Source organism: Apodemus sylvaticus, chromosome 20 (assembly GCF_947179515.1).
Source record: "Apodemus sylvaticus chromosome 20, mApoSyl1.1, whole genome shotgun sequence".
Classification (NCBI taxonomy): domain Eukaryota; kingdom Metazoa; phylum Chordata; class Mammalia; order Rodentia; family Muridae; genus Apodemus; species Apodemus sylvaticus.
Window position 1 is genome coordinate 13,549,865 of NC_067491.1, and position 24,109 is coordinate 13,573,973.

Consider the following 24,109-nt stretch of genomic DNA (forward strand, 5'->3'; position numbering starts at 1 on the left):
ACTCACGTTAACCTAGAGCATGTTCAAGCTGCCTACTTTCTAGCCCCGTGACCTTTTTAGCTCTCAGGGCATCGGCTTGCTCGTCTGGAGGAGGGGCATTAGAACTCACTCCGAGATGTTGCATGGGAAAAATGAGATGAGACAGGAATGTTGTTGCGTTCGCCCATCTGGAGCACAGCAAGCTACCAATGTCCGGGAGCCCTCCAATGTCCCCTGCCTCCTTCTGCCCAGGTTCCCTGTCTCTGGATCACACTGCACTGTGGTCATTTCGTTCTTTTATTTCCTGTGTCCAGGTTCACTTTGTACACTATCCTCTTTCTCATCCAGATTCCTTTCCATCTTGAACAGAAGCCACACAGGCATTCAATGTCCACATAAATGACTTTCTCTGCACCATAAATCAGCTACCTACTTAAGTACCAGTAACGCGAGTTAGGATACTCAAGGTCTGTACCCCATTTTTTAAAAAAAATTTATTTGATATATTTTTTATTTACATTTCAAATGATTTCCCCTTTTCTGGCCCCCTACTCCCCGAAAGTCACATAAGCCCCCTTCCCTCCCCCTGTTCTCCCACCCATCCCTTCCCACTTCCCTGTTCTGGTTTTGTCTTATACTGCTACACTAAGTCTTTCCAGAACCAGGGGCCACTCCTCCGTTCTTCTTGTACCTCATTTGATGTGTGGATTATGTTTTGGGTATTTCAGTTTTCCAGGCTAATATCTACTTATTAGTGAGTGCATACCATGATTGATCTTTTGAGACTGGGTTACCTCACTTAGTATGATGTTCTCCAGCTCCATCCATTTGCCTAAGAATTTCTTGAATTGATTGTTTCTAATGGCTGAATAGTACTCCATTGTGTATATATACCACATTTTTTTGCATCCATTCTTCGGTTGAGGGATACCTGGGTTCTTTCCAGCTTTTGGCTATTATAAATAGGGCTGCTATGAACATAGTGGAGCATATATCCTTATTACATGCTGGGGAATCCTCTGGGTATATGCCCAGGAGTGGTATAGCAGGATCTTTTGGAAGTGAGGTGCCCAGTTTTCTGAGGAACCGCCAGACTGATTTCCAGAGTGGTTGTACTAATTTGCAACCCCACCAGCTTTGGAGGAGTGTTCCTTTCTCCACATTCTCACCTACACCTGCTGTCTCCTGAGTTTTTAATCTTAGCCATGCACCCCATTTTTTAATAGGGTTGTTTGGTTCCCTGGGGCCTAACTTCTTGAGTTCTTTGTATATATTGGATATTAGCCCTCTATTAGATGTAGGATTGGTGAAGATCTTTTCCCAATTTGTTGGTTGCCGTTTTGTCCTTTTGACGGTGTCCTTTGCCTTACAGAAACTTTGTAATTTTATGAGGTCCCATTTGTCAATTCTTGATCTTAGAGCATACGCTATTGGTGTTCTGTTCAGGAACTTTCTCCCTGTGCCTATGTCCTCAAGGGTCTTCCCCAGTTTCTTTTCTATTAGTTTCAGTGTAACTGGTTTTATGTGGAGGTCCTTGATCCACTTGGAGTTGAGCTTAGTACAAGGAGATAAGAATGGATCAATTCGCATTCTCCTGCATGCTGACCTCCAGTTGAACCAGCACCATTTGTTGAAAAGGCTATCTTTTTTCCACTGGATATTTTCAGCTCCTTTGTCGAGGATCAAGTGACCATAGGTGTGTGGGTTCATTTCTGGGTCTTCAATTCTATTCCATTGCTCCACTTCTCGTTTTCAGTTCTCTTTAAAATGTTTGAGGTCTACTTCGTGGCCCAGGTCAGATGTGGTCTTCTGCTATTGATTAGGGGAACATTTGATCTTGTTGATTGATATTACCATTGAATTATTCTATATCCGTAGTGATTTTAAGTGTAACTATTGAATACATTATTTTGAGAGGATGTTGAAGTTACCAAGTCTAATAAAAATTTGTCTGTTCTTTAAAAACAAAAACAAAAGGATACTCAAGGTCACTTCTTCTTGGAAGACTCTCCTCCCAAGTCTGGGACTCCCAAAGGATATGCTACAGACACCCTGGTGGATGCCAGGGATGCTTTGAGAGATGCATAAACTTTTGTTTTAAATTCTTAGTTGAAAGTTTATTTATCTTAAATCGGTACATCAATCTCAGATATTAAAGAGGAAACAACAGAATCAATTTGACTTCACTTAAAAAAAAAAAACCATAGCAATTACAATATGAATGGAACCTAGTTATATCACAAAACATGAGAGCCAGAAATCTGGGAAACTGTTCTGCCATTTAAGGCTTATAGATTAAGTGTGAAGTTTCCACAGGCCCCAGGGCTCACGTCTCTAGTAAATCACATAAAACACTTCTTCAGTCTTCCCACATGCTGCTCAAGAAACTCAGCTTCCGCCTCACCTTATTCTCCGAAGTCACTTATTTTTTTTAAACCCTGAATTGGAGGTCTCTCTAACTTGATGAAGAGGGATATTGATTTTTCCCTCCGTGCAAAAGCTATAGAGGGAAAAGACTTTTCTGTAGCTCTTAGACACATAACCCTGAGCTCTCTCATTTGGTGTTTTTCAGACACTGTGGTCTGTGCTAGTTGTGGTCAGGCCCAATCCTGTTGATACCCGAATATACCCATAGCATGCCATTGCCTAAAGACCACCACCCCTGTGGCTTTTCAGGAAACACTGAAGCAAAGTAGGAAGTTGCTACAAGTAATCTTCCCTTAAAATGGCATGCAGAAAGAAGTATTTCTGGGAAATCGCTAGCTACACACACCATTTTGTTGACGTTCAGCCATTTTATTTACCAGTAGGCATGAGAGACGTTCAAATACAACAGACTGAGATTTGTGAATGGTGAATGATGGCTCCGGCACTGAACACACAAATCAATCTGCTCATTTAACTCCGTGCTACTTGGGAACTCTGTACTCCAGTCACACGCAGTGAACTGGACCAGCTCTCTGGAGGAAAATCCTTAATATGTACCAGCCATAATCAGTAATGATTCTACTCTGTGCTATTCTATTTATGAAGTCTAGAATGCTTTTACTCACATGTTAGCCCTTTTCTACAGTGTAACAGTGAAATGACTCATGCTCATTCTTTTCAACTTTAGGGTGAAACAGCATTTAAACTGTTTCTTCTGATGTAGGGTGTCTGCACATAGAGATTCTACCTAAAGAAAAACAAAGGATTCTTTCCAGCTTCTGGCTATTATAAATAAGGCTGCTATGAACATAATGGAACATGTGTCTTTATTACATGCCAGGGAATCCTTTGGGTATATGCCCAGGAGAGGTATAGCAGGGTCCTCCGGAAGTGTCATGTCCAGTTTTCTGAGGAACCGCCAGACTGATTTCCAAAGTGGTTGTACCATCTTACAGCCCCACCAGCAGTGGAGGAGTGTTCCTCTTTCTCCACATCCTCGCCAACACCTGCTGTCTCCTGAGTTTTTGACCTTAGCCATTCTGACTGGTGTGAGGTAAAATCTCAGGGCTGTTTTGATTTGCATTTGCCTAATGACTAATGATGTTGAGCACTTTTTAAGGTGCCTCTCGGCCATCCGAATTTCTTCAGGTGAAAATTCTTTGTTTAGATCTGTACCCCATTTTTTAATAGGGTTATTTGGTTCCCTGGGGTCTAACTTCTTGAGTTCTTTGTATATATTGGATATTAGCCCTCTATCAGATGTGGGGTTGGTGAATATCCTTTCCCAATTTGATGGTTGCCATTTTGTCCTTTTAACAGTGTCCTTTGACTTACAGAAACTTTGTAATTTTATGAGGTCCCATTTGTCAATTCTTGATCTTAGAGCATAAGCTATTGGTGATCTGTTCAGGAACTTTTCACCTGTGCTCATGTCCTCAAGGGTCCTCCCCAGTTTCTTTTCTATTAGTTTCAGTGTGTCTGATTTTACATGGAGGTCCTTGATCCTCTTGGAGTGAAGTTTAGTACATGGAGATAAGAATGGATCAATTTGCATTCTTCTGCATGCTGACCTCCAATTGACCTTCAATTGACCTCCAGCACCATTTGTTGAAAAGGCTATCTTTTTTCCACTGGATGTTTTCGGTTCCTTTGTTGAAGATCAAGTGACCATAGGTGTGTGGATTCATTTCTGGATCTTCAATTCTATTCCATTGGTCCACTTGTCTGTCACTGTGCCAATACCATGCAGTTTTTAACACTATTGCTCTGTAGTATTGCTTGAAGTCAGGGATACTGATTCCCCCAGAATTTCTTTTGTTGTTGAGAATAGTTTTAGCTATCCTGGGTTTTTTGTTATTCCAGATGAATTTGAGAATTGCTTTTTCTAAGTCTGTGAAGAACTGAGTTGGGATTTTGATGGGGATTACGTTGAATCTAGATCACTTTTGGCAAGATGGCCATTTTAACTATATTAATCCTGCCGATGCATGAGCATGGCAGGTTTTTCCATTTTCTGAGGTCTTCTTCGATTTCCTTCTTCAGAAACCTGAAGTTAACCCAGATGTCCCTCAAAGGAGGAATGGATACAGAAAATGTGGTATATTTACACAATGGAATACTACTCAGCAATTAGAAACAATGAATTCACAAAATTTTTAGGCAAATGGTTTGATCTGGAAAATATCCTAAGTGAGGTAACCCAATCACAAAAGAATCCACATGGAATGCAATCTCTGACAAGTGGATATTAATTAGCCCAGAAGCTCTGAATACCCAAGGCACAAATCGCATAACAAATGACTCCCATGCAGAAGTATAGAAAGGGTCCTGATCCTGGAAAGGATTGATCTAGCATTGTAGGGGAATATAAGGACAGAGAAAAAGGAGGGAGGTGATTGGAGAATGGATGGAGAGAAGAAGGTTTATAGGACATATGGGGAGGGGGGATCTGGGAAAGGGGAAATCATTTGGAACGTAAACAAAGAATATAGAAAATAAAAATATTTTAAAAAAAAGAAAGAAAAACAAATAAGCCAAGGGAGAGCAGTCTGACTTTCAGAAGTCTTTGGCTTCTAGCTGATCTATGTTTTGTCCATTTAGTTTCGGACAGTGTGGTTTCCTTAGAAACATTGTATTTGGTACAGACTCAAGACCTGTGTGAGTATCTACTATAGACTCTGAGTAGCCAGTTTTAACAATGGAGGGTGTTACACATTTGAGTAGGAGGTGAACTGCTCATAGGAGACAATCTTTGCAGAGAATCAGCTGCCTAAGAGTCTTTGCTCATTAAGTTGTTCTATAAACACGTAGTGCCTGTAACATACCATTCTGCTCACTAGAGAGACAAAACAAAAATAAAACCTGTCTTTATGTCACTTACACTGCAGTGAGGGACTGAGAAGAAGACAGTGGTATTATGGGGGTGGGGAAATAGAGAAAATCTTTAAGGGCAGACATGGGAATAGCACTGTTGCCAACCTTCCTGGCCCTTATCTTGAACGTTATTTAAAAGTTATTGAGACATTTGGCTAACTGTAAATACCTTCTGACTGGAATGCATGGAGACATTACTGTTTGGGGCTTTCTGAATGTCAACAGGAAAGGACTTGGGTGTGGTGTTCCATGCCTGTTGTTTGTCCCACTGCTTGACTGTGTAGCAAAAACATTTGTACAGTGGCATCTCTTGATACTGGTGATATTCTCACTGAATGGTCTGATTCAGTGACAGAGGGTAGTATCTGCAGCCCCCAGCCCTTGTGTGACATTTTACACTTTGGTTGGTTCAGCAGACTTCCATTTCCCATCTGGTGAGAATCCTTCATTCTTTTGGAGAGATTCATTGATAGAACTAAAGAGGTGAAGTTGAATCAGGCCGGGCAAATGGCCTTCATGTGTCTGAAAACTGATATGGCTATTAAATCCAGTGCCAAAGTCACACTAGATATCTGCTGAAATAATGAAAATTTAGATCAATGAAGCATCAAATTGTATGAACAACAATGGCTGGAAAATGATAGAGACTTTAATAAAGACCTTCAAACTTGTCCTCTCCGTGTGACTGAAGGTTGCCAGTTCTCTGTGATGTCAAAGACATGACAATTTTTCCTCCCAGATCTGGGAATTGAGATGTAGACCCTTCCCTGGATATATCCTAACAGATCAACTAAGTACATCTTGTTGAATGGGGACAGACTTTAGGCTCTCAGTCTCAGATTTACATGTCTAGCCCAAACCTCTAAATGGGACAACAAAGAAAAATTGAGACTCAATCATTTATTAATTATCAATTAATATCTTTTCTAATAGTCCACAGACAGAAAAAAGTTTACCCGCTACAACTTTTTGTGATCTAAATCTGGATAGAGATTTAAGACAATTTTTTCTGAGTACCCCAAAGTTTCTGAAAGATGACAGAGATGCTATTTAGTAGCTTTCCACATTTGTTGGCAGAATTGGGTTCTTTATGATGAACATGGTAAGATTCCCTGTGTAGAAGGGAGGCAAGCCAAATTAAGATGATACTAAATGTAGGATTTGGGTCTAATGCAATGTCTCATCTCTTCCCTTTATACATAATAGACAGATGTGATTTAAAAAATTGTCTTTAGGGAAAGCCATAAACTATTTCAAAACCTGTCAAATTCAAAGTATGAACAGATTTTCACTAGTAATTTGAACAATCCTTTAATTAACCTAATTCCCATTCACCAGTAGTCTGTCAACTTAAGACCCTCGGATCAAAAGTTGTCTCATAAAGCCACATTTACAGTATCTGTTAACCCGAAATACCTTTGAACCTGGAACTCATTTTATCTTTGAAGTAAGATTAAAACTTTATTGCTTTATTTATTACTATTTTTTTCCAGAAGGTTATCTTTGAATGTAGCCTTCAGTGTGCCAGGGCCAGACATCTCATCTTTTATTTCCTTTACTGAAAATTTACAAAAGCTTCTGAAAGTCTAAAAAAAAAATACTTTTGCTTTTATATTTTATGCCATAATAGGCACTATTAAAATGAGAAGTACACAAATAATATTAATAATGTATTTCCTTTCATCCAAAGCAAATCCATTTTGCTCCTGAAAGATTCTTAATACACTGCCTTCTTCTTTTTGGGGGGGGGGAGATGAAAGGCTTTAATGAAAGATCAATATGACTTGTGATTATAAAGTAATTACTATACTAATTTTGAGTTTATGTGGAGATATTGGGTTTTGAAGTAAATGGAAATTTATATTTCTGTTAACATTCAAAGTTAACAGAACTTTGGTAATCCTTTTGGTACAGAGCGGTGCTGTCTGCTAGACCATAAGCATAGTGCCCACTGGGACAGAATCTTACCTATGTGCTGGATCTGTATTGTTAGATAACTTTCAAGCAATGGCTTTACTTGCCATAAAACTTTTACAGACAATCTCGAGATGTCCGTTCTGACCTTGTCCTCTCCTACCTGTCAAAGAAATCACTAATAGAATAGTTCAATTCAGTGATTGGTACTGGAGTAAAGGTGTACACACCTTTCTTTGTAGGCTGACACGGAACATGCCTACTCTGAAGGTTTCAGTCTCCTACTCGGAAGCAGCCAGTGAGGTTAAATGGCTCAGGGACAGTACCTGTCATGGGAGGCATCTCTCCACAAAGACCAGAGGGTGGTTGACAAACCAAGACTGTCTTCTTGTGGAGGTACGGTTTGCTAAACATACCTGCCCTGCTCAGAGGGTGGCAATAACTCCCCCTACCCCCCCAGGGAAGTGGGTCTGGGAGGTGAGCACAGGAGGAGTGAGTGGGAAAGGCTGAAGAATTGAACCCAGCTTCATCCGCAGACCACTTTGGGCTTTTCAACAGAAGCTTCTGTTGATTGTGAACACGTGTTTACCAGGCCTCTTCCCCTGTCTGTTTTCTCCCTGGGACTATCCAAGAGCACAGATAGACATGGCCGGAGAATCGTCAGGATTTCTTGATGCTGGGTCACACCTCTTTGATCTAAGGGACTTCTTGCTAAGGTTCTGGGGCTCTGTCCTTCTTATTCCCAAACAAGGGCTGACAGGTACTTCAAGGTGAGAGAGAAAAGCAGTCTTAGAGTTTTAAGAGTGCTGAGTCAGCCCTGGAGGAGTTGAGGAAAGAGTTTTCTTCTGTGTAAGCAAGGGTAAGGGATGGCTGACCACTTAGATTCTCGGTCCGCTGGTTGCTCTGTCTTTCTTCTCTTGGATTGTTTTAAGAATGGAGAAGATTTTGAAGACCTGTTCCCTCTGGCCCTTGCTCTATGAGGGATGAACAAAAAGAAGTTTCTTCATAGTCAAATTCCATAGAAACAATCATAAAGCCTACAAGAAATTTGTAATTCCAATGACTTTTAAATCACACGCACCTAGAAGAACAAAAGCTCTGTAATAAAGACTCACTTGTGTGACAGGAAATAAAAGTTATGATTTATCAATCTGCTAACCTAATGAGTAACGTAAAAACACGGTTCAGTGACTTAAAGAAAAGGTCTTTCCCTTCAAGTGAGCTACAATTCAGTATGCAATGCTAGAAAAATCTATGGAAGGAAATCATGGACATCAGCCTATGGAGTTTTGTCACTTTGACCACATGTCTGCCATAACTATGTGAGAGAAGATGATTATATTTTGACTCATAGCTTCCGAGGTTCCAGTCTGTGAGCACTTGGTTGCACTGGGTTCAAACCCATGGTAAGAAATCCGGGAATAAAATGTCAAACATCTCTTATTGAACATGAAGCCACAGTGTCCTTCCCTAGTGGGCAGGGGCAGAGGGAAATAAGTCTCTTGTCTCGTTCTAGCCAAGGGATGCCAGGTACCAACAAAGACATAGAGGGTGAGACAGAGCTGACATTATTGACCTTCAAATCTGGTACTTTGTTATGGCTGTACATACAGCTCAGACATGGCTTCTTCTAAATGTGACCAGCACTAAGAATGACGTTTCACAGAATGGAATAGAAATCTTGACACTGGGATGATGCCAACCAATTGGAAATTGAAACTACTTCAGAACCATTAGTGTAGCAAAATAAGGAGATGCAATGTATGCATGTCTCCTAAACTATAGCTGTCTTGGAACTCACGCTATAGATCAGGCTGGCCTTGAACTCAGAAATCTACCTGCCTCTCAAGTGCTGGGATTAAAAGTATGAGCCACCATTGCCAGGCTATGACTTTCTCAATAGCCCTAAAGCTTCAAATAAGACTAAACACATTCCCAGGCAACTCTTAGAAGAACGAATAGGAATCATGAGCAACGTCTCCCCAAAACTAGCCTCATCTTGTTCTTATTCCAATGCAGTACCCCTCCCTCCTTTCATCAATAGATTGGCCAACCTCTTCAGTTTAATAGGAAACACTACTCTGTCACTGCCTAAGAGCCGAAATTACTCTATTCTAAAGTCCTATAGCTTAGCTTAGCTTAATCAAATATATAAACAGGGTTTAAGTGGATCTCTAAAGCCTATGAATGCTTTTCACCCAGCTCTTAAATACATGTGCTTTCATAAATAGTTTTCTAATTATCAAGTTGAGATCATAATTTGGATCTTCTCCCCTCTTTAATTTGACAGTGTACATGTTTTTATGCTTTTGTTTCTCAAAAACCCAAAGCTTCAAAGTACTGGTTTTGAGGTAGGAAATTAATCTATTTTCCACAAATGAATTGTGTAGAAAAATGTCATTCACTGTCTCACAAGAACCCAAATCTCATCTTCCCAAGGAAACCAAGCGCCCAAAGTTCTGAAGAGTCATCCAACAGAAAGAAGCCAAATGAGGTTGGAAGAGATGAAAAGGCAGGAAGAGTTTTTCCTCCCACACGCACCGTCACATACAGTTTTGTTCTGACAGGCACTTCAGTAAAGAAATGGACACATCCATGAATGTCACCCTGCTGAAACCAGACGCAAGGCAAGTAAAAGACAGTTGATATCAATTCTAGCCATTTTGCAAAGGGTTCTGCAGCGGCGGCAGGTTGCAAGATGAATCCTCGTAGGTCAGCAGGGTTACCTGACCTAGTTTTTGATTATTGGTTGTACAAGTTGTGGAGAGTGCAGTCCGTGCTCTATGAATAACATGGGTACCAGGATGGAATCATTTAGGACCACCAAATAACAGGATTCAAAAATAAGTAAAACAGCTGAAATATCCAACCGTCTGGTCTAACCTGGGATGCTCTGTCTCCTCACAGCCAATGCTCCATCTGGCGGCTTTGTCTGGCTGGCAGATTTAGTGTAGGGACTCTCATCTGCAAAGGCACAATGAAGGGTGTGGTTAATTTCCATCTAGTTTCTAGCCTGGCGAAGACCTGTAATGGTTTGCAATCCTTCTTGCAGAGAGAAGTCATAAGGGGAGAAGAGTTGATGACCCCAGTCCTACCTCTGGGTGGGCTTTAGGATGAGTGTGGATGTTCTGAATGTCAGTTCCTTCTTGAGAATAAGGGACACTATTCTCAAGACCTCCTCAGAGTTGGAAAGATTGAAAGCTAACATGTACATGGAGACATTTTGGTTTTCCTGATAGGAAGAGTGCCAACAGGCACATCAATCCTACTGTCTCCTAGATCCAATAAACATGGAATATGTGTGACAGGAAGATAAAGACCGAATGAAATGGCCCAGTGGACACTAAGAACAATCAGGGGGAAGAACAAAGGAGAGAAAATGAAGTATTTCAGAGAAGCAGATGAAAGAGCGTTAGTACCGCAGGAGAATGAAGATAACTGTTAGTAGGCTCTTGCCAGGAACACAAGCAGGCAGGCATCCAGGGTAAAGCAGGGGAGGGGTCATTCCAGAAGGTAAGATCGGAGAGGCAAAGAAATGGGAAGGAAAGATGGTTTTGGCAAAAGAAGATTTGTGTTGCAATGAGCTGTTCCGTTCTTTTTGAGAGTGGGTTTAAAACAAGCTTCCGAGCGACAGGAAGAGAGGCCAAGAAGACGGAGGGTTCAAAGCTTCATGGATGTGTGAGCGTTAGGGAAAAGGCTGAGTGTCGGAGACACTAGGTGCCACGATCGTGGAGGAGACTAAATCATAAGTCAGGTGACTTGTTTCTGATTGAGTTGGGACCATGCGTGGTGGCACAGGAGAGCCCACGTTAGTGTTAGGGGATTGGATGAAAGCATCCCTGTGAATAGCGAAGGAGACAGCAGGAGTAAAACCTTCAGGGTCTTAAGAACAAGATTGATAAGGCTTGAGAGAAAAAAAAAACTCATGTAAAATAATTACCCAGCACATCGTGTCAAGCTGGGTGACACAATGACACATTGTCCCATGCTGGGATATGTTTGTTATAGCTGTCATTGTTTTAACTGGAAATCATTAAAAGATTAAAGGGAATCACATCGCACATGGCAAACTATTAAATATAACAAGCATTTAATTTGGCGGCGAGGTTTATCATCGGAGGGCTGCGCACATTAATTCTCCCAACCAAGTGGTGTGTGTTTCCACGGCAAAGCGCTCCTTCCTTCTCTGGGATGTGCATTTCCTGGAAATGATTCATGATTTCATCATAAAAACGAGCAACGTCTTTATAAGCAATGACAAAAGGAAAGATTACCACTGCAGCGTTGGCAATTAACTTAAAAAATGGCAGGCACGTTGTTTTCATGCTCATCTGCCATTGAGCACCCAATTCTTTTCGTTCTTTTTCCAACCATAACAAAGCTAGCAGCTTTAGAGAACCAAAGCATCAACAACATCGTCCTTGCTGCTTCTGAAGCAGGGTCTGAGGACCTGGAGTGTTCTCTGTGCAAACACTGTGCTGGAAACAAGTAAATAGCACAAAACATCTCTATGTATTTTCATCACGAAAGTGACCACTTGTGCCACTGCCCATTCCCATTGAAGAGGTGTGTGAGTTTTCCATATTGTTAGTTTAATAACCAGACGCCTTGCTTCACACAACTGTCATTTAAACAGGCTGGTTCTGTGCAATTGTCTGCGATTCTTCACAAGATTGTCTCGATACTGTATCTCTTTTCCTTTAGCCACAAAGTAGCAACCATTCTTTTACAAAGACAGAGGTTGAGCCAAGTGGTGCCCCTCCCACTCCCAGTCAGGAGCTGCAACTTAGGTCTTCAGTTTTCAATTTGTCAGTAAGACCCTAGGTTGAATACAGTGTTGGAATTTCTCAAAGGGCAATAGAGATTTTCCCTGGAGACTCTTGGGTTATCTCCTCTCTCTTCATTCTCTACTTTAAAAAGACCTTTTTTTTAAAAGAAAAGAAAAGAAAAGAAACTCACTTAGTTTGCATTATAGAAGTAGTCAACCTTGTTAAACTGTTTTCTCATTTATATTTGAAAGCTCTTTCCTCAATTTAGGGCTGAGAGGCTGAGATCTTCTAATAAAAAGGTTGAAACTGAATGATAGCTGGCCACCTGACCAGCATCTGCATAACTCTTCCCAACCCACACCCTCCCTCCCAGAATCAAGCAGGTCCTTCCCAGATGCAAGAGAAAGGAAATACTTATCCAGAACCCAAAAGCTGTGTTGGTCAAATAATCATGTGGGAAAGGTTCAATATTATCTACAAATGGCTTGCCAGAAATGCAATGCATGATGGGATGGAGGCTAGCAACGCTTATCATGAGCATTGTGGAAGGCTGAACAGCAGAGATGTCTGGTACAACTTAATGTAGCTACTCAGAAATTATGTGAGCAGTTACTCCTTCACACCAGTGGCACCGTGGGCCTTCAACTAGTCAACACAGAATGGACTTCAGCTCTCTTGAAGAGATTGAGTAAAACTCAGCTCAACTCAAACATGGTAAGTGAAAAATGAGAGAAGTCACAAGGATGAGTCAAGGCTTCACCCTAGGACACTACCGGGCAAGAAAGACAGAGTGCATTTGGTTTTCATCTCTTTTGAAAAAGTTTTTTAAAAATAATTGATTATTAATTATATTCTTTTTGTGTATGATTGCTTTGCCTGCATATATATTTGTGTACCATGTGTATTCCTTTCTGGTACTTCCTGTGGAGGTCGGAGGATGATACCAGTTCCCCGGGACCGAAGTTACAGATGGTTGTGAAAGGCTATGTGGGTGCTGGGAATTGAACCTGGGTTTTTTGGAAGAGCAACGCATGTTCTTCACTGCTGAGGCAACTCCACAGTCTCTCATTTTACGTGTGTGTGTGTGTGTGTGTGTCTGTCTGTCTGTCTGGTTATGCGTACGTGAGTATAGGTTCCCACAGAGACCAGATGAGGATTTTGAATCCCCTGGAGCTGGAAATACTGACAGTTGTAAACTACCTGATCTGGGTGCTAGGAACTGAGTCTTAGGCCCTTTACAAAAGCTGTGTGTGCTTTTAAAAACTGAGCCATCTCTTCAGCCTATGACTTTTAAATCCTTTATATAAAATCATGGGCACCTATGGAGGCTTCTGGCATGGTTTCTCACGTGTGCATTTAAGCAGATTTTTATGTTCATTCCTAGAATTTCATATTTAGAGAACTATGTAAACAGCTTTTGAAATGTTATGGCTAATACTGAAGCCCAGAGAGGTATGTAGAAGGAAACACACTGCAAATGAGCCTAGACTGAGTTTCTTATTTTCTTATTCTCACACTTAAAAGAAAATCTTATTTCTTCTTGGACAGACAAAATCTTATAGACCAACAATAAGCCCATATGCCATTGTATAAAGGCAAGTTTGCGGTGTGCTTTGGCACACAAAACCAACAGCCATTGTCCCTCTAGCAGACATTGTGTGGTATGGGTCCCTCCCATGGAAAAGCCTGGGAACTGGGTCATCCTTCTCAACTATGAAATGTGTGCACATGCTATCCCTTTTTTCTTGTCTTCATCTGTGTGCATAACGTGAATATTTAAAAATGGCATGCTAGAACCAATGCATAGACTCCGCTTGACATTTAAAATTTGTGTGTCTGTGCTCACACACAGATGCGTGTATGTACGCCATGAATGTCTGCGGACCCACAGAGGCCACAAGAGGGAATTCCGGGAGCTGGAATTTCAGGCAGTGGTGAGCTGCCTGCCAGAGATGCTGGAAACCACACTCACTGCAGCCACAGCTCTACCGCTGCCTCAGATTTATCTGTGGATCATAAAACTCTAAAAGAAGCACCGGCACAATGAATTGCTCCCCAGTATGGTCCTAAAAGGACCTTCGGGTGTCTTTTAAGGTAGATATGAATACGTTCCCTTTGTTGTATTAGGCAGGCAGCCACTTTCAAATAGAGAAATGAATTAAACATAGATCAAATAATCAAATATATGAGTTCATAGCAATCCTAGAACAGAACATCTACAGTCGGCATTGAGTGATGCCTTGCTGGTAGGCTACGGCTCATGAACAAGTATGTAAGCACACCCCACCCACCTCCGTTTTTCTATTGCTTGGGGAGGGGGATCTAGGTTTGTAGACTATGCCTGTTAAAGTCACATCATTATCCAAATGCTATCAAGAGCGGACAACTGAATGTGACAGTCCAAACTACGTTTTCATTTTATGGTTGGTAGCATGGCATGCTAGAGAGATGTGACTGGTTCTAAAACTGATAGTAACTATATATTTTCTTTCACATTTATTTGGGTTTTGGAATGATTTGTCAAACAATATTTATCTGTTAAGTGGTTTACATATTCAAACAAGGTCTCATGCGGCTCACATGGCTTTTGATTTGCTATGGAATGAAGATGGATTTGAACTCTGGCTCTTCCTGCTTCCCCAGCTGAGTTCTGGAATTACAGATGTGCAACACCACACCCAGAAAGCGCCTTTAACATCATCCCGTTGAATAAAAGAGTTCTGACTTTCACGTCACACTCAAATTTGACAGTAGATCCTATTAAGAAGGGATCCTTTCAGAAAGTCACCTTGGAGCCTAGACAGACATGTAACCAGTGAGCTACTGCTCACTGTGCAAATGCTGAAAGGGAAAATAAGTGGGACCTAGGGTGTCAGAACAGCCAGCCTTCTCTAATGACATCTCTGTAGCTGCATAATCACTGATACTCATGATGGCCTTCTGCTGTCCTAGGGGTTTGAATATTGGCAATAATGAAGAACAATAAGGGTCCTTTGAGAGTCCCTCCAGGAGCCTCGGGGCAGGATATACCCTCTGCTGACACAGAGAATCAATGTGGTAATAATGTTCAGAGGGGCTTATTTAAGTATACCCTTAAACAGAAGAACATGAAACAGGGTGGGGAGACCATCTGGCCCTCATGTCTTAGTCATGGTTGCAATTGCTGTGATAAAACACCATGATCAAAACAACTTGGGGAGGAAACAGTTTATTTGTCTCACACTTCCCCATCACTGTTCATCATTGAAGGAAATCAGGACAAGAGCTCTAACGGAGCAGGAACCAGGCGGCAGGAGCTGATGCAGAGGCCATGGAGGGATGCTGCTTACTGACTTGCTTCCCCTGGCTTGCTCGGCTGGCTTTCTCATAGAACCCAGGGCCACCAGCCCAGGGATGGCTCCACCCACAGTAAACTGGGCCTGTCCCCATTGATTACTAATTAAGAAAACACCCTACAGGCTTGTCTGTCTACAGCCTGATCTTTTTTTTTTATCTATTAATATATTTTTTATTTACATTTCAAATGATTTCCCCTTTTCTGGGTCCCCACTCCCCACAAGTCCCATAAGCCCTCTTCCCTCCCCCTGTTCCTCCATCCACCCCTTCCCGCTTCCCTGTTCTGGAATTCCCCTATACTGCTGCACTGAGTCTTTCCAGAACCAGGGGCCACTTCTCCATTCTTTTTGGACATCATTTAATTTGTGGATTATGTCTTGGGTATTCAAAGTTTCTAGGCTAATATCCACTTATCAGTGAGTGCATACCATGATTGATCTTTTGAGACTGGGTTACCTCACTTAGTATGATGTTCTCCAGCTCCATCCATTTGTCTAAGAATTTCATGAATTCATTGTTTCTGATGGCTGAATAGTACTCCATTGTGCGTATATACCACATTTTTTGTATCCACTCCTCCATTGAAGGACACCTGTGTTCTTTCCAGCTTCTGGCTACTACAAATAGGGCTGCTATGAACATAGTGGAGCATGTGTGTCCTTATTGCATGCTACAGCCTGATCTTATGGGGGGGATTTTCTTTATCGATGCCCACTCCCCACCTTGGATGGTGCCATCTGTGCCAAGCTGACACAAAACTAGCCAGCACGCCTCACCTGCCACCGTTGGCCGAGAGTATTCATGTGCAAAGCACAGGAAACAGTTCCCCTCGTCTTGTTGCTATTCCAAGTGAAGCTGTTGTTTATCAACTTGAAAAGCACACAGTAGACATCTAAGGGGGAAAGCATGACAGACAAAGCCCTCTCTGGAGACGGGAGGGGTCATCACACCGTGAGACGTGGGCTCAGGACTCTCACCTTAGCACATCCTTCAAGGATTGCCTGGCATCAGATGAATGCCATTGCCACAATCTGAGCTTCTCAAAACTGTTTGGGACCACGGTTCAGGACTACTCTGGCACTCACCAGGGTTTTGTTGAGGAAAATAACATCTAATTTCCATTGGCTGAGACTAATCAAACCACGCTGAACAGCTCCTAGCAACTAATTACGTCCCATTGAACTAAGACAGCCAATCCCTTACCTTCTTGATTAGGGAAAAAAGATGATTGGTGCTCTCAAACGTGAAGGCTGTTTCCCAGCAGCTGGAGACAGTCATAGCAAGCTACAAGGCTCACGAGCGTCATTACAGAGGCAGAAGCAAACGCCATCTTCCACAAAAGAACACAGCGAAACCCACCGTGAAGGAAGGAATCTGTCCCTTGAGCCCAATTAAGGCTCATGAAGTTTAGAGCCTACTATGTGCAAAGTAAGGCTGGAAGCAAAGAAAAGATAACGGAAGCATAGGAAGGGCAGCATTGCAGCGTTTCTGTTACTTCCTGGGGTGTTTGATTCTCTGGAAAAGGGAAATCAAGCCTGTGCATAGGGAAAGGGGTGGAGGTGAGACATGGAAAAAGAGTCACCATCATGACTTGAAAAAGGATCTCTGAAAAGAGAAAATTAAGCTTTTGCCTGCATGTATTGTGATCTTTATTTTATTTTGTTTTATTTTATTTTATTTTATTTTTGAGTTGTGGCTCTGTAGACCTCGCTCCTGTTACATGAACTTAGTGTGGCCGTTTCTTTCTCCTGAGCCCTCATCTTCCAATTCAGCTCACTACAGTGGTGGTTTGATAAGATCCTTAATACCTGGAAATCAGTCTGGCGGTTCTTCAGAAAACTGGGCGTGATCCAACTGTAGGACCCCATTATACCACTCCTGGGCATATACTCAGAGGATTCCCCAGCATGTAATAAGGATATATGCTCCACTATCTTCATAGCAGCCCTATTTATAATAGCCAGAAGCTGGAAAGAACCCAGATGTCCCTCAATGGAGGAATGGATACAGAAAATGTGGTATATTTACACTATGGAGTACTACTCAGCTATTAAAAACAATGAATTCATGAAATTCTTAGGCAAATGGGTGGAATTGGACAATATCATCCTAAGTGAGGTAACCCAATCACAAAAGAACACACCTGATATGCATTCACCGATAAGTGGATATTAGCTCAGAAGCTTGGAATACCCAAGACACAATTCACAGATCAAATGATGTCCAAGAAGAAGGAAGAAGAGGGCCCTGGTCCTGGAAAGGCTCGATGCAGCAGTGTAGGGGAATACCAGGACAGGGAAGCAGGGAGGGGTTGATTGGGGGAACAGGGGGAGGGAAGAGGGCTTATGGGATTTTCGGGGAGGGGGATCCAGGAAAGGGGAAATCATTTGAAATGTAAATAAAGAGTATATCTAAAAAAAAAAAAAAACAGAACCTCAATACCTTAAGTAAGATTTCCTGGAAAATAACTTTGAAAAGATCTGAGTGACAGAACCGGCGTCTTTCCCTTCTTGTTAAAGTGATGTGTATGGTCAAAGCTCAAGGAGCCGACCTGGTCCCTCTCTCCAATCCTCAGTCGCACATCATTGTCCCAATTAAAACAGCCGTGTTTTGCTTGGGACAAGTCAACGCTACACTATGCATCTTCCCATGGGCAGAATGTTCTGAGGCTCTCTTAGTTTACCCAGGTTTCAGCAATATTGCTCAGGCAATGTGGAGACGACAGCCAAAGAGACCTACAGGCAATGCACCACTAAGAATGAGTTCATTGTCTCCTCCACTGACCTGATTAGACAGTCAGCACAGCTAGTTTTAAAGCAGAAGGGACCAGCGATGAACTGAATTTGATGGTAGGAGGTGAGGTTAATATTCTGCTCCATCATGGTCTCTCTCCTATTAAGAAAAGATTTTCTCACTCCATCCACCTCCTCTCCCTCCTGCCTCTTGTCATTTATTTCACATCTGCATGACATTAACACCCACCCTGACTCTGCAGGTTTCATTAGAGTTTTGTAATTCAGAGGCAGATGTGCTTTACAGTCTTATGGGATTGGGGCCTATATGCTGAGACATTAAAAAGAATAACACAACCTCCAAAGAGCGCAGCTTCATCTTAAAAACAAAGGTAACATGGGACGGGAAAAGCCATCAAGTCCTCCACACTACACAAAGAACTAGAGGCAAATGGGCAAAGCTAGGAGCAGGGGAGGTGGTCCGCTCCAGGGAAGAGCACAGCAATTGCTTGCCCTGTGCCAAATGGTTTGACCTGAAAACATGCCTACAGGTAGCAGTATATAAACTCAGCTGGTTACATTTAGGAACATATATCTATATCGATATCATCTCTATGTGTATATATAATATATATGTATATATATACATGTATCGTATACACACACACACACACACACACACACACACACACACACAAGCTTTAACTGAAAGGATAGAAAATACAGCCTAACTCTCTAATGACCCCAAGAAGTCAGAAGTTTAAAATGCTATCTTGCTCCAAAGAAGCTCTAACTCCAGCCTTCTAAGGAGCCCCAAACACTTCATATTCCAGAGCCTGCTCTTTGTGCTCTTTGTTAGAAACTAGGTAAAAGGTCACATTCCAGAACATCCCCCACCCCTTTTGTCAAGAGCTAGGCAAAAAGGCCTTGAATAGGTGATCCTGGCCCTGTAAGGTAACTGGAAATGAGCTAATTATTTGCTTATCTTGCTTCTGTAAACTGCTTACACCATTACCCCCATCTAGGAGTTCACAGTTATAGACCTCCAAGAAAATAGGAAACTAATTGGTCCACTGAGTGCGGGCTCTGATAATTTAAACTGATTGGCCTAAAAACTATGGAGTGGTACAAATCGATTGGCTTGCACTTCGAGGCCTCTTGATGCTAAGGAATAATTGGTTTGTGATTCGCGGGCTCTCAATGCTAAGGAATGATTGGTTTGTGATTCGCGGGCTTTTTTTGTAAACTTATAAAAGCTGTCCCAATTCTGCACTCGGGGTCCACAGTCCTCTACCGCTGTGTGGAGTACAGCTGTGGAACCCAGAATTCTGGAATAAAAATCCTCTTGCTAATTACATCAAGACCGTTTCTCGCGAGTGATATGGGTGTCACCTTCCGAGGCGTGGGGCACTGGGGTGCCCTCGGGTTTTTTCAGGTCTTACATAACAAAGAGGCCATGAATTTGAAGGAGAGCAGAAAGGAACATACGTGGGGTGGGGCGTTAAAGGGAGTAACAGGAAGGGAGGAAGAGACATTATAATGACATAAGTGTCTCAAAAACAATGCAAAAAGAAAGTAAAATAAGAAAGGTGTGATAAGTTCTTCACAATGATAGGGTGTCTTCTAAGCTTTGTTGTTCTTAACCACACAGCGATTTGCATGGTTTAGTGTGGCATGTGTCCCACAAGCCCACACACTGGGGATGTGATTGCTAGACTGCTGGCTACTGAGATATGAGTGGATCCTGAGAACTCTGACCTAATCGCTAGAAAAATCCCTTCGTAAGTTAATGATGGTGGCGTAATTGGGAGGAGATGGAAAACAGGCAGTGTGGTCTAATTAGAGGAAGGAGGCCATTGGGATCACAGCATCTTTCCATGTTCCTTCTCTTACTTCCTGCCAGCCATACACTGAGTCGCTTTGCTCCACTATGGGTTCCTGCTACCATGGTATTCTGTGCCAGCACACAGGATCACATGCAACCAACTAACCCATGAACCCAAATACGCCTTGTCTCCATTAAAATTGTTTCTCCCAAGTATTTGCTATGCAGAAGCTAACACTACTTCAGCAATTCAGCTTTCCAGCTTAAAACAACATCAACTATGTTGTTGATGAATATCTCATCAATGCATGAGGTATTGTTATACGTTATATGTTATAGATCTGTCTTTTAAGACCAACATTCTGCTTTCCTGTCCTGTTTTCTAACTCCTTCCATCTCAAAATAAGGCCCGTGGGCAACCTGTATGAGTAGATTCTAGACAATTGTCAAAAGTGCAGTACTCCAGATCCCACCCACCTAAGGAATCAGAGTGTGTGACAAAAACTCCAAATGACTCATGAGCACATGAATGTTGAAAGCTCTGCTCCTATTGGTATGTCCAACATCAAATAACTTTACAGGAAGCAAGAGGTCACCTGCCCTGCCTCACCTGATTATGTACATGAACACCGCTAAGGAGTTAGTAAACTGATACCAGTAACCTGCATAAGATGATGACAATCAACTTGTTATAGAATTAGTTCTCCAAATGAAGGTGAGACAGCATAGCGCTCTAGAGTTTGAATGACTTCTGCTATCTCTTTTTTTCACTTTAAACTTTTCAAAAGCTCTACAGGGGTTGAGTTATAGGTGTGGGGTTCATTCTGATCAAGTTGCCAGTGAGGATTACAATAATAATAACCATTTCTGTGCCAAGACCAAAGTAGCATTGAGTTATTATTCCCTACCTAGTAAAGGACAAATGAACATGGAAATTTAGTCCTGCTGCTGATGGGGCCAGGGGTAAAGACTTCCTCACACCGTCTCTACCTCTTGCCCTTCTACACACAGCCATGTCACAATTATCTTAGAAGTGGGAAGGTCTCCAACACACATCCTCATCTTAAGATGGCAACTATGGACGGCTACAAACATCTGGTAGACCTCCCGGAGGTGGCCTGTGGTAACCCTGCTCCTCTGTATTGCAGAAGACCTTTTGGAAGAGGAATCTCTCTAGCTGGGTTAATTTGTACGTCCTTTTTGAAATTAATGAGCATGAAATTGCACATTTTCTGCCTCTGGCATTTCTATTGCTAATATGTTTGAGCCACAAATGAGAACTCCTTGCTTCTTAATGTAGTTTCCACTAAGAAGGGAAGAGCCATAGCTGTGCCTCGGCACACTTATCTCATCAAAGAATCAACATTTCTAGAGAGCCAGGCTCTCCCCTGTGAGACCCACTTTCTTCAGTATAGGGGCTCTTTCTTTAATAGCTCAAAATCAGCACACATTCCCTGTTCTTTGCATGCAGTAAGCGCTATACACTTTAAGCTTTTGACTTATCAGCTAGATGATTCCAGATGGCATGCTCATGATTTCCCACAGTTAAATGAATACTCAAGGAGTCAACAGATTTGCAGGAGAGTGAAAATCTGATGGAAAATATGAATTGCCGCAGGGTAGCTCCTCTGGGCTACTCAAAGCTATCGTTTTAAATTTATGTCTAAGAAGCGCATCATTTCTTTAGGGAAAGAGGTATTCATCAACATTGATGCAAACAGGTTCGATCCAGCTTGTGAGATAGCTCAGTGGTAAAGGCCTTGCTCCCAAGCCTGGAATCCTAAGTTTGATGTCTGAAAGCCCTCCACACATGGCAGGTGCCCTGCACAACCAAATAAGTGAGTAAATTTAATAAAACAGCAGGCACTCACTCTATACCAGCACAAATCTAAGACCTTTCTATGTAATTGGATTTTTATTTTGTCATGAGAATCAGTTCAATTTCAGATTGCAAAATGCCTAAGTTTTATTTTATCAAAGAAATATTAGGCTGAAGGGATAACCTGCCATCATTTTTCCTGAGCTGTAAATTCCTTGGCGACTGACAGGGAGCTGCTCTAATACTAAATCCTAGGGCAGGGTGGGTATATTAAATGCCCTATCCTGTGAGCACCTAGCATTTTATCAATGCTCACAATGTGATAGTACAGGTACAATGGCCCGCTGACATGGTGGCATGACGCTTTGCCAGTGAACTTTTGTGCCCAGGTTTACTATGCAACAAAGGGCACAGACAAAACATTTTACATACAGTTTGTAGATTTTCCTTTTGAAAACAACAATATGCTGTTTAGCAAGCTTCCACACACTCTCTTGAGAATTCTTTTTGTGAGAAGAAAGAGATGCACCCCATTCATGTTATAGCAACAGCTGTGAGTATTCTCTGTCACTAAATGTCACTGATACATGCAGTTGGGACAATGATGATCTCCTGAAATTTCCATTTGGGGAAAAAAAAAAGAGTCATCTCACTAAATTTTTGGATCTTATATCTTCATCACAAAGGTATCATGATTTAATTTATGATACAACATTCAAGGATCTTTCCAGCATATAAAACAGATCTTTTGAAAGAATACCTTTCAGCCAAGAGTCTAGAAAATTTTAGGAGATGGAACCTGACTGGATATATATGTCTGCCACTCCTACTCTGTGCTGCTGTCCTCTACTGACTGAGCATTGGTGAGTTGTTTCCCACAGGTGGTTATAATCTTCAAGTGCATAAATACGGGGCACTCTCTTTTCTCCTTTAATATTCTAGACATCACCCATTGTCCATTCATAAGGCCCATTGCCCAGTGTCCACAGCCTACTGACTAGTATTTCAAATCTTTCACAAGGGTTCCTTTAGGCAGAGGGATGAATACACCTTAGATAAAGTGACATCCACTAAAGGCATGGTTACTGTGACAACTACCAAAGGCATTAATAATGTGTCATCTACCAAAGGCATGGATAATGTGACACCTACCGAAGGCACTGATAGAGTGCCATCTACAAAGGCATGGATAGTGTGACATCTACCACAGGCACAATGTGGTCACAAGGATGTGTGACCCATTCTCTCCTTTGGCTCTCTAAGCCGATCTCAACAATGACAAGGGACCCAGAGCAGGAGTGTATCTCAGTTGAAGACGCAGGAGCCAGGCATGCAGCCAAATCACTGAGCAGACGGCCTGGGATCCATTAGACAACAATGTCACAGGGATCGTTAAGACCCAGGGTGATGAATGCCATGGTCATGTTACCCCCAAATTGTCATCTCGATTGGTTTTGGATAATTTCAGGACATACTGCTGCACTTATTCTATGTTTAAACTTATTTTGTTTTGAAAAGTTTATGATTTGGGCTAGAGAGAGGATGGGTTTGCTGCTCTTACAGAAGACCAGAGTTCAGTTCTTAGCATCCACATGGTGGATTACAACTCTGTAACTTCAGGACAGTGACATCTCTTCTGGCTTCCATGGCCACCACCATCACCACCACCACCACCACCACCACCGCCACACACACACACACACACACACACACACACACACACACTGCACAAACCTACCTGCAGGCAAAATCCTCATATACATAAAATAAGAAATGTTAAAAAGAAAAGAAAATCCCCAAATTTACACCCAGTTTCTAAGCAAGTGTGTGTCCCATCACTGCATGTCACATCAGAATACATGTTTGCCGCTACAACATTGGGGAGGAGGGCAGAAATCGCATCCACAGCCCTGAGAATGATGCCCTTCATACAACGGAGGTGTCATATATTTTTCTTCCTTAATTCATCTCCAGGTCAAGCCAGAGCAGATGACTGCTTGTCAAACAGATGACATGGGTCTTTAATATATGATTAAAGCGGGGTTTACTCATCTGTCAGAATGAAGGCGGCCTGGTTCTGTTATTTAAAGACATCTTTTAGATACCGTCTGCTTTTACAGTAAGAGACTGTAATTATACAGATAAAACCTCACAAGACCGTGAAGACAGAAATACAGTTTTTTTTTAAAAGGGAGCCGCTAAAGCCATTTTTAAGTCACTAGAATTTCACTGAATATATAGTGCAATAGGGGGTGGTGCTCCTGGTGTGGTCTTGAATGAGCTGCTGATCCTTCTGGAGCGTTGGCTGCCTCAGTCATTAAATGCTGACCTCACAGGAGTCCTATAAGAATTGATTACAGTAATATAAATTATATACCCAGATGTGAACCGCCACTGCTCAAAGGGTAAAAGCTCTTTTCTATCTGGTGGGAGA

At 42.0% G+C, this 24,109-nt stretch overlaps 1 protein-coding gene across 5 annotated transcripts in view; it reads right to left on the reverse strand.

Annotated features, from left to right (window-relative positions):
* Positions 1 to 24,109, reverse strand: part of Grip1 (glutamate receptor interacting protein 1) — a 386,557-nt gene that overhangs the window by 173,643 nt on the left and 188,805 nt on the right. For 4 of the 5 annotated variants that reach the window (XM_052165139.1, XM_052165137.1, XM_052165136.1 and 1 more), the window contains exon 2: positions 10,078 to 10,158. The exons of the other annotated variant lie outside the window; for it this stretch is intronic. In XM_052165139.1, the coding sequence (XP_052021099.1) occupies positions 10,078 to 10,158 (81 nt within the window). The remainder of the gene's footprint in view (positions 1 to 10,077; positions 10,159 to 24,109) is intronic. 5 annotated transcript variants of the gene reach the window in all.